A 9,693-nucleotide genomic window follows, 5' to 3' on the forward strand; every position below is an offset into this window, starting at 1 on the left:
GGATATCTTTCAGGGGCATAGCGAGGTCTCAGGTTCACAGAGCAGTGGTAAGGGGATCTGGATACGTCTGGGTTCTTAAGCAGAGAGAAATTAATATGGATCTGGAGGTGGGAATTGTGTATCATGAAAGAAGTACATGCATTTTTGGGCCTGTGGTGGCATTGCCAAACTAGCTAATGATCCAAAACCACAGCCACACGAGGGACCCTGTGCTGTTGTGATTACTGCCCTGGGCTGAGGCCAGCCCTGACACCTCTGCTCTGCAGAGAGGCCTGCATTCAAGTATCAGCCTTCAACACAATCAACTTCTCTAACACTTTATTATGTATGTCCACACACAATGCAGGAACCAAGAAACAAACCAGCACCTGTGCTGCTTAGGGGAGTCAGTGATTGGGCAGCACAGGCTGTCCCTCTGGACAGCTGGAGAACCAACCACCATCTTCAGGCACAGCCTGTTCTTAGCCGTTATCTCCTTGGGTTGCTGTCGTGGCCCACAGGCAATCACCCTTTTCTGGCATAAGTCACAGGCACTTGGGGCACATTTTGAAGGGGCTGTGGAGGGGACAGGATTCACACTGACATGCAGGCAGCACGGAGCTGCGAGCTGGGCACAGTCACACTTCTTCACAGAAAGCCCAGATGTGCAAAACAGCTGGTGTGCAGGCAGCTGTGGCCTGCCAGCACGTGCAGGCTGGTGGAGCTGGCAGTCACTGCTGGACCATTGTGCTGGCAGAAGTGGTGCAGCCTGGCATAACTGCACATGCTGACACAGACCTGCAGAGCAGCAGCAATGGTGATGGTGGTGCAAGACCATTCAGCTCTGGCCTGTCCCCTCCTGTGTAAGCACAGGGGTTCCTGGTAGACCTGAGACCAAACAGCCCAGAGGGGAAGAACAGCTCAGCTTTCAAGAGATTTAGCACAGGAGGATCTGAGCTCACCACCACCTTCTGAGCTCCTGGGCAGATTAAGGGAGGAGATGCAGAGAGAAGAGGAAACAGCAGTTTAATAAAATCTACAGATGATGTGAAAGTGGCAGAGGAAAATGTAGAAATAACAGAGATACAGAGAGAAAAGCTCAAATTATGTACCTTTACATTGGGGAAAATAATCCAAGGCTTCAGGCAGAGGAGTCAGCAAGAGCAGGTGAATACAGATCTGGTTTCATGAGATCTCACTGCATTGGGAATGGTTGGTCTGGAGCTGTGAAGGGGTGAAGCCCTCACTGACCAGCTGATGGTGAGCTCTGACAGTGCCTCCAGGTGTAATATGGACAGTGATTTGTGCTGTTAGCAAGGGAATCAGCTACCATCCTCTTCCAAATGAATTTGCTACCAGGCACCAAAAAACAATAGCTCAGTCTTGTTCCATTGCAGAGGACACTTGGCAAATAATGAACAAAACCATCATCTGGGGCAGAGCAACTCAGGTGAGGGAAAGATGGGAACAGACAAGATGAAGAATCACAGAGTCCAGCTCTTAAGAGAATGGTCCACATGGGGTTCAAACCCATGACCTTTGTGTTATTAGCACTATGCTCTGACCAACTGGCTAAGAGGAAGAGCATATTCATGCAGGAGCATATTCAGCAGGAGGTTGGGATCTATGTCTATGGAAAGGGCAGTGAAATGGTTAGTGAGTCTATGAGGGAAATGAGAATTTTGTCAGGTAAATTAGACTTAAGTCACAGGAAAAGTTCCTGGGGTGAATTGTAATCTGCCTCTGGTAGAGACACCTTGATGATAAAACAAGACACCTTGTAGAGATAAAACACCAAAAAAACTCCAGAAGGCCCAAGTGATAGTAGAGGAACTTTTCTGCCCTGCAGCAGCTGGAGCACTTGGGAGACAGAAACAGCATGGAAACAAGCAGGGACTGGGATGAGCTGCAGGGCTCCTGCCAGCAGAGGTGGCTCTGCCTGGGAAACTCCTGTGGGAGGGCACAGCACTCTCCCCTTGCACAGCTTTTGCAGAGGGCAGCCTCAGTCCCTGGATTTGGGCATTCCATCACCATCCCCCAGCAACTGCACCTTGCTGTTTGTGGCTCATGTAGCTGGAGGATCCTGGCATGATAACAGAGCCCCAACACTCAGTCCAGCACAGATAGCCCATGAGGGCCTTGGCACCAACACCGCTCGATCACCCCTTTGATAAACCACAGGTGATGGTGGGCTGCAGAAATGTAACGCTGGAACAGATCCTGGCATTGCAAACACAAACAGCATTTCATGTGAGGTCTAGCCATGCTGTGGTTCTGGCACACACAATCCTATGCAATTCCAACACTCACTCCCACCGACACAGGTGACTTTTGGGAGCAGCCCCCACAGCCATACCTCCCACCAGGCTCCCTCATGCCTGCTGACATGCAAAGTATTCCTGCCATTCACCAGCTGCTAGAGGTTCTACTTCACTCAGGAGCTGGAGGCTCTGCACAGAGCACAGGTTGGTTTAATATCACCCGCAATTAAGCCTCTCCTGCCAGGAGAGTGTATGACACAGTTCCAGGAACTGCAGGAACCAAACAAGTACTGGGGTTCCCAGGGGTACAAGACAGGCTCACCTTCACTCTGTAACATGGTCACAGCCAGGCAGGCAGCAGCTGACACAGGAGGCTTTGTGGAGATAAAATGCCAGCCAGGTCAGAGCCCGTCCAGGTGCCCCGAGTCTGTGCTGTGCCGCCAGCCTGCGGCAAAGCAAATGCCAGTCATCTCCAACAGAATCACGGGGCACACTGCAGCTCTCGCCCTTCCTTGGGAAAGGCCATCACTGACAGGCTGTATCCGCTAAGGCTCACACAGAGGTGTCCTGGGTCAGATCAGGTTGGCCATGCTAGAGGTGGGCGGAAGCCGCCTGTTTCCAGCGAGGCGGCCGGAGATGGTGAAGACGCGGATCTCGCCCGTCTCCAGGCTCCGAGGAGCCGCCCGGCGGCAGGAGGTGCACAGCAGGTACAGCAGCAGGCAGAGGAGGATGGCACTGCCAGCAGTCAGGAGGATGACTCCGCTGGTGAACATGCTGGCCAGCGGCCGTGCGGGGCTGAGCTGCATGGTGGTGGTGGAGAGGATGGTGAGCACCACCCCGCAGACCAGCAGCACCAGGGCGCTCAGCAGCAGCACCAGGCAGTCCGAGAAGCCTCCGCTCTTGAGGAGCTCGATCTGATCCCGGCTGCGGATGCAGTTCATGTCCTGGATTGCAGAGCTCAGCAGCTGCTTCAGCAGCACGAGCAGGGCCAGGAGGCAGAGTGTGGTGCCCACGGCAAGCCGCCACTCTCCAGACCGGCTGCTGGTGCTGTACAGCAGGATGATGCCCCCAATCCCACAGGCCAGGATCAGCACCACGGCCATCCCATAGCACAGGATGGACTTCTTGGGGTCCTGGAACCACCAGAGCTCCACATGCTCCTCCAAGATATTCCTCTGGATGTGGTCTGCATCTGCAGGAGTGCGGGGGCTGCTCAGCTCTGCCAGCTCTGGCATGGTGGGCAGCTGGATGAAGAGGGCACAGAGGTGACACAGATGAATTTGTACCCTTACAGCAAATGGAGGGTCAGTGCAGCAGCAGTGGTGAAGGCAGCTGCATTTCTCCAGCAGTGATGTCTTGGTCTCATTCTTTGGATCCTGATGCAATTTCCTTTTGCAGTGATGCCACCTGGAGAGCTATGGTCCATGGGCTGGGGTTGAGCCCACCACCAAGGCAGGGCTGTGAAACATGATGGAGCATTCCCAGAGCAGCACCATAGGGGAACTGCCAGGGCTGTCTCCTTCCTTTCCCGTGTCTTTCATCTGAAAAAGTCAAGAAGAGAAGATATCATTAAACAGTGACCCTGCTCCCCTGTACCAAACCCAGGGCCTTGGTTGCTCAGGCTGGCCTGCAGACCTTGCTGTGCTTCCCTCACAGAAGCCCTGTGTGCTTCAGCTGCATGTCTTCGTGGGAGACCTCTGTGTGCTGCGGGGGAACCCCAGCCTGCCCCAAGGGCGAGTCTCCTGCCTCCCAAGTGCTCTGTGCCCTGCTCAGAGGCTGCTGGCTCATTGCTGCCTGAAGGACTGTGCCTGCAGCTGGTGCTGGCAGCAGGGCAGGACAGAGCAGAGGCAGGTCCCTTCTGGGATAAAGCCCCATTCACAGCTCCGGCTTCACATGCTCCCTCATCAGCATCAGCCTCTTGTCACCAACTGGCTCTGCTGCCCAGAATGGGAGATTGGGGGTCAGGACCAGGGTTTAACCCTTCCACTCCAGTGGCTGGAAGAGTGAGATCTGCCATAGCTAAATGTTCTCAGTCCTGTCCCCATCCCTGCACTGCCAGTGGTTTCCCCTCAGAAATTCCCTACAGAAATATGGTAGCTACATGTCCAGCAATCTCAGCGCTTCCCTGGAAAGAGCCCTTATCTGTGGCCTGGCACCCTGAGATTTTGCTCTCCTTGCTACTGGTCTGTGAAGCACTTTGCCACTGGAGGGGAGCGGAGGAAGGGCAGCATTGGCTCCGAGGTGCTGTGCTTAGCTGGGCTCCCCTGGGCACAGCACCTTGTCTCAGCCCACCACTCATGGTTCGCAGGCTTGTGTCCCCACTATCCTGGCCCCCCTTAATATTTCTTTGGGTACAGTTTTAGACCAAGAGTGGAAACCACTTGCATTTCTCTCACATAATGTTCCTCCCTGGCATGAGAGTGCTCCAGCTGGTCTCACAGCACCACAGGGACCCTCTAGAACAGCTAGTACTCAAACCATGGAGAGGTGCTGGAGAGGACAGCATGAGGGCTTGTCAGGAATGGCTGAGCCTGGGAGACATGGGGCAAACCCTGGAGACCCAAGAACAGCCTCTCTGGTCACCTACTAGACAGGATAATGCACCCTTGACCACCACAGGCACACACATAAACTGCTCTGAGTCCTACAGGAGCCCATGGCAGGGACAGGAACTGACTCAGGTCCCTTGTGTCAGAGCTATGTCACTTCTGCGTGGGGGGACAGCCACCCTGCCTGCTAGAAATGCCTCTCAGGAGCCCATCAGCCCACATCAAACACACTCTGTTTGTACTCTGCTCTGCTTGGCACTGGGGCTCAGGGCTCATTACACACAGGCAGGGACAATTTATGACCTCCACACGTGGCAGCTCCACACACACCAGGGATCTTTCACCCCCTCGCTCTCCCTGTCTCTGTTCTCCACAGACTGCATCCCTTATGGCAGTGCCTTGCTGCCAGCAAACACCTCAAACCCCTCTGTCGGGGCCCAGCCAACACGGGCCGGGGGGGAAAGGGAGGACAATTGTGCGGGGAGTGCCCGAACCAGACACCGCCTGACAGTGTCAGGCCAAGCTCCTCCTGAGTCACTCCCCGGCTGTGATGGAGCATGAGGTCACCGTGGCCTGGCTCCGGGCCCGCTGCCAGCGGCAGCACGTGTGCGTGTGCGGGCTGCCCGTGGGCACGGCGGGGCTGCGATGGCTGCGGCACAGAAACCCGCGACACAGAGGGGACACCCTTGCTGGGAGAACCGTGGGAGACCTACAGCTTCTGGCTGGAGCCAGAGCAATCAGAAAACACCACTTAGAGAGAGAAAAGAGCTGTGGCTGAGCGTGTTGGTTTGTGCCTGCTGGGATGCACTTCGATTTTGTGTGAGACAGCAGATACCTTGTGTGTGCCCAGGACACAAGTCCCCAGGAAGGTGAGGATGTTACAGGGCACTATTAAAGTAGAGAGAGGCAAGGAGACATTGAGTCTGGAGTTGTTTCCTTAGCTATGCAAATCAGCTTGGTGCTAAACATTGCTCTCTTGCCTTTCCTTCTCCGAGCACAGAGGTGCCTTATCTCCTCCATACCAGTGAATGGGTGAGTCTAGTAGGTGGCAAGTTTGTAGATTAGATTGAGATTTCAGACCAAGAGAACATAAAGCTTGGAGAAGTGCAAAGTCTGTGTCCTTCTGCTGCTTGACCCAAGTTACAGGAGTCAAACAGTAAACAAGGAAACCACAACAGCATGAACCACAACGAGGGAAAATGTGATAAAAAAATCAAGCTACAGCACTAAATTCTCATGTTACTTTTTAAAATTTAACCATTTTAGTTTTTTATTTGCTCAGAAGAAGGACAAGGGAGCAAAATAAAACCATAGAAGCATCTGGCCGAGGAACAAAATTAGGTATCACCTCTACCAGCATGTATTTCCCAGTGTTATATTAACCTCTATTAAACAGATTTTTTGGAGAGTTTCCCAGTGTTACGTTAACCTCTATTAAACAAATTATTTGGAGAGGCAAAGGCTTCCACTGAAGTGTGCTTTCATGTTTCCTTACTCTGTTTGAAAATGTTCTGGGAATATAATCTTTTGCATCCACACTTGCTTCTCTAGACCCTGAGGGCTTGTGCTGCTAATAGCAGTATTTTTACTCCTAGAATCACAGAATAATTAAGGTGGGATGGGACCTGCTTAAAGCAGAGTTCACCTAAAAGTCAGACTCAGCAGGTCAGGGCCCCATTCATTTACATGCTAAGGATGGAGGATCTATAGTCCCTCAGGGATCATTCCAGAGTTAAATCACCCTCACCATGAAAACATTCCTCCTTAAATCTAGCTACAGTTTCTCATTCCTCAGCCTGGGTGCATTGCCTCCCACCCTCTTCAGAAGAGTCTTTATATGTTAAACCAAAGCAGCCCAATCCTGGGCTGTCACCCACCACTCCTTGAAGAAGGGATGAACCTAAATCTCACAGCAACTTTGCTGGTCTGCTTTCCTGGCACTTTGCAGCACATCATTTTGCCCAGATCAGACTGAGAGAAAGGAAGGAATATAGATGTCTGCTCTGCAATGAGGGAGGACAGCCATCCAAAGCTGTTGCCCCTTCTTTTGGTGTTCTTTGGGCTAGCTGGTCTCACTGGTCTGGGACCGACCATAACAAGCCAGCTGGCCCATCAGATTGGTGTACTTGATAGTGTGGATCAGAGATCATTAATCTCTTCATTTACTCACTACTGAAGCCAGCACTTTCTGTGTTTCCATCCCTGTATGCAAGAGAAAAAGGAGGAGAGGACCAGCCCAGGCCCACAATGCTTTAAGTCCAAAGAGCACATTTCAGGAAGAAAGTGACATGCTGTCCTTCCCCACTGCTGGCTGGCAGCTGTGGAGGAAGAGCAGGAAAGCACTAGGAATGCAGGAAAACAAAAATATCCATGTTTTTCCTTTTCCATTGTGTTGGTTGTTTTTTTCTTTCCCTGCTCTGACAACATTTAAGTGGAAATTGAGGGTCATCATCAACGTGCTCCTGGCCACTCCTGGCTGCAGGTGTGGGAGATGTACACTGGCTGAATGCCTTGGAATGATACATGCATACTATAAACTTTTTGTGCCTGACAGAGAGGCCACAGACTGTACACTAATTAACAATTCAGTTTCAGAACCACATGCAATTCAGCTCTTGAAATATTTCTCATTTCCCTCCTCTTCTCAAACCCAGGGTACCCCTCGAAACAATGCTTACCCACAGGGTTTAGGAGGGAAAGTCTGGGGATGAGACAGGCTCCTGCAGTACTTCCTTGTACTTCTAGCCTTGGAAGAGTTTCATGCAGCTTTTATGCGGACTTTGTAAGCATCATGGAGACTGGGAGAGTCCAACAAGATTTCCTACAAAAGAACAATACATAAAATTATTTACCTGAGCAGCGTGGATGAGAGCCAACAGAGCTTCACAATCTCAAGCAAATCCAAGCCATCTCAACCCTCTGTTTCCCCAGTCCATCACAGCTTATTTGCTTCTTTGCCTGATCTGTCCATAGCCTGTTTGGGATAGACCTGCCACCACTCTGTGCCTCACAAAAATCTTTAGTCCAGAATAGGCATAAATATTTTCCCATAATTTCATGTATTTTTTTCATCCTCCAATGCTTTAGGAAGCATTTCTTTACCAAGAGAGTCAGCCCTGAATTGTTGTATGTCCCTTCCAACTGAAACAGTACATTCTATTCTGTTTATTGTATTCTAGTTTGTCTGTTCTAGCCTATTGTGTTGTCTATTCTGTTGTATTTCAATGGAAAAGGACCTAAAATTATCATCTAGTCCAACTGCCTGACCAATTCAGAGCTGACCAAATTCAAGAATGTGTTTTAGGGCATTGGCCAGAAGCCTCTTCAATACTGACAGGTTTGAGGTATCAATCAATTCTCTAGGAAGTGTGTCCAAGTGTTTGACCACCTTTTCAGTAAAGAAATGCTTCCTAAGCATATTTGATTCTGTTCCAACTCCCTAAAGGCTCAAAGAGAATGAAGCTCAGTATCTTGTTTTATGACTGAATTACTGTCAGTGCACAAACCAGAAGCTCTGAGTGTCATGGTGCTTGAGGCCTGTCTGTGCACCTGGGAGCATGTGGGAAGATTCCCTCTCTGAGAGAGAACTCAGAACTGGGGATGGAGGAACCTGCAAGGAATGGGAGTAATGGGGCTTTTATGTGGCATCTATTTGTCTTGTCCAAAATCCTAGCTCGAGATCCACACTCCTTTTCCTGCCACACCAACCACCAATTCCCAATGCTCCTCCTTTCCTGGGCTGCTCAGGAGCCTTGCAAACCTGTGCAGTTTGATCTGCACCTCTGGGGAGAGCCCACCCTCTCTCCCCTGACAGATGGAAAATGCTTTCCCAGAAGTGAGCATCTGTCCCAGCAGTGCTCCTGCTATGAGATTCCATTTGGAAAGCCCCAGGGAACCCTGGGTGATGGTGGATTGTCCCTTCCTTTCCCCAAGCCTAGGGGTTCTGGCCTTAAGGATGATGGAGGGTTTCTTGTGACAGGGTCAGTGTACTGCTGCCTTTTACACAGATCTAGACAGTTCTGGCACGCTCCACTGTAAAATGCCATGTTCCCCTTCCTCTTTGTATGCTCAACAGGCATCCATTATCCTGACCCCGCAGAGCCTGTCGTGATACACCTCTGCCAAGGGTGGCCTGGGAGTTCCAAAGGAACAAGAAACTCCCATGACTGACGTGCTGAGAGGAAACAATAGCACAAGGAAGAAATGAATTGGGGGCAAGAAGCAATTGGTGGCAAGAGGGTCTCTTAAGAAGTGAGTCTGAAGCTGCCTCCAACCTGCCAGCAGCTCCTGCTGAAGCTCCTTCCCGCACAGCTCCCAGGGAGGAAGGGATCACTCACCTGCAGCAGACGCTGCCCACATGCGACAACCCGGCACACTTCCCTGCTCCAGGCTGGCAGCAATGGTTTTTCCTGGCTTTCCTTCCACTGGATCCAGCTAACGAGGGAGCCCACGGGGAAAATCTCTTCCCTTCCTCTTGCAAGTGCCTGCCAAGACCCAGGCGAGGCTGCCCTTCCTGGTGCCGTGGCAGCACCGAGGTCCGGCGGCAGCCCTCACCTCCTGCCCGGGCAGGTGCATTCCCCAGCTGGGTGGCGTCTCAGCAAACCTGCTGCTGCTCTTGGAGACGCTCCAGAGCCGCGCCGGTGTGCAGGTGCTACCCCTCCCTCCTCGGGCAGGATCTGGCCTCTGGCCACACACCGATCCTGGAAGGTGGCTCATTTCCTCCCAGCCGGAGGTGAAAGGGTGCCAGAGCCGGAGAGCAGCTCCCAAGCAGCAAGGGGTAGTGCTAGGGGACATTTGACACACTCAGCAAGTATATGGTATTAAATAAAGTAGCTCCTGCTCTACTTTATAGGTTAGGGCCATCCAGTCATATCAGGACAGCCTCTTTCTGTGACAGAAGTTGA

General features: G+C 51.8%; 1 protein-coding gene across 2 annotated transcripts; it reads right to left on the reverse strand.

Annotated features, from left to right (window-relative positions):
- Positions 1-301: 301 nt before the first annotated feature.
- On the reverse strand, positions 302-9,479 carry TMEM125 (transmembrane protein 125). 2 transcript variants are annotated; one of them, XM_018912339.3, is made up of 3 exons: positions 9,127-9,479; positions 7,468-7,610; positions 302-3,781 (listed from the first exon to the last, which is right to left on the reverse strand). In XM_018912339.3, exon 3 carries the CDS (start codon positions 3,473-3,475, stop codon positions 2,813-2,815), a length of 663 nt encoding a protein of 220 aa, XP_018767884.1. In that variant the 5' UTR covers positions 3,476-3,781; positions 7,468-7,610; positions 9,127-9,479; the 3' UTR covers positions 302-2,812. The 2 variants fall into 2 exon arrangements, with proteins under 2 accessions (XP_018767884.1, XP_050833637.1); XM_050977680.1 differs by lacking the exons at positions 7,468-7,610; positions 9,127-9,479 and adding an exon at positions 7,642-7,716.
- Positions 9,480-9,693: the final 214 nt, after the last annotated feature.

Source organism: Serinus canaria, chromosome 8 (assembly GCF_022539315.1).
Source record: "Serinus canaria isolate serCan28SL12 chromosome 8, serCan2020, whole genome shotgun sequence".
Lineage (NCBI taxonomy): Eukaryota > Metazoa > Chordata > Aves > Passeriformes > Fringillidae > Serinus > Serinus canaria.

Excerpts from the sequence above, each read along its gene's own strand:
- TMEM125 (XM_018912339.3), bottom strand. The coding sequence starts at position 3,475 with ATGCCAGAGCTGGCAGAGCTGAGCAGCCCCCGCACTCCTGCAGATGCA.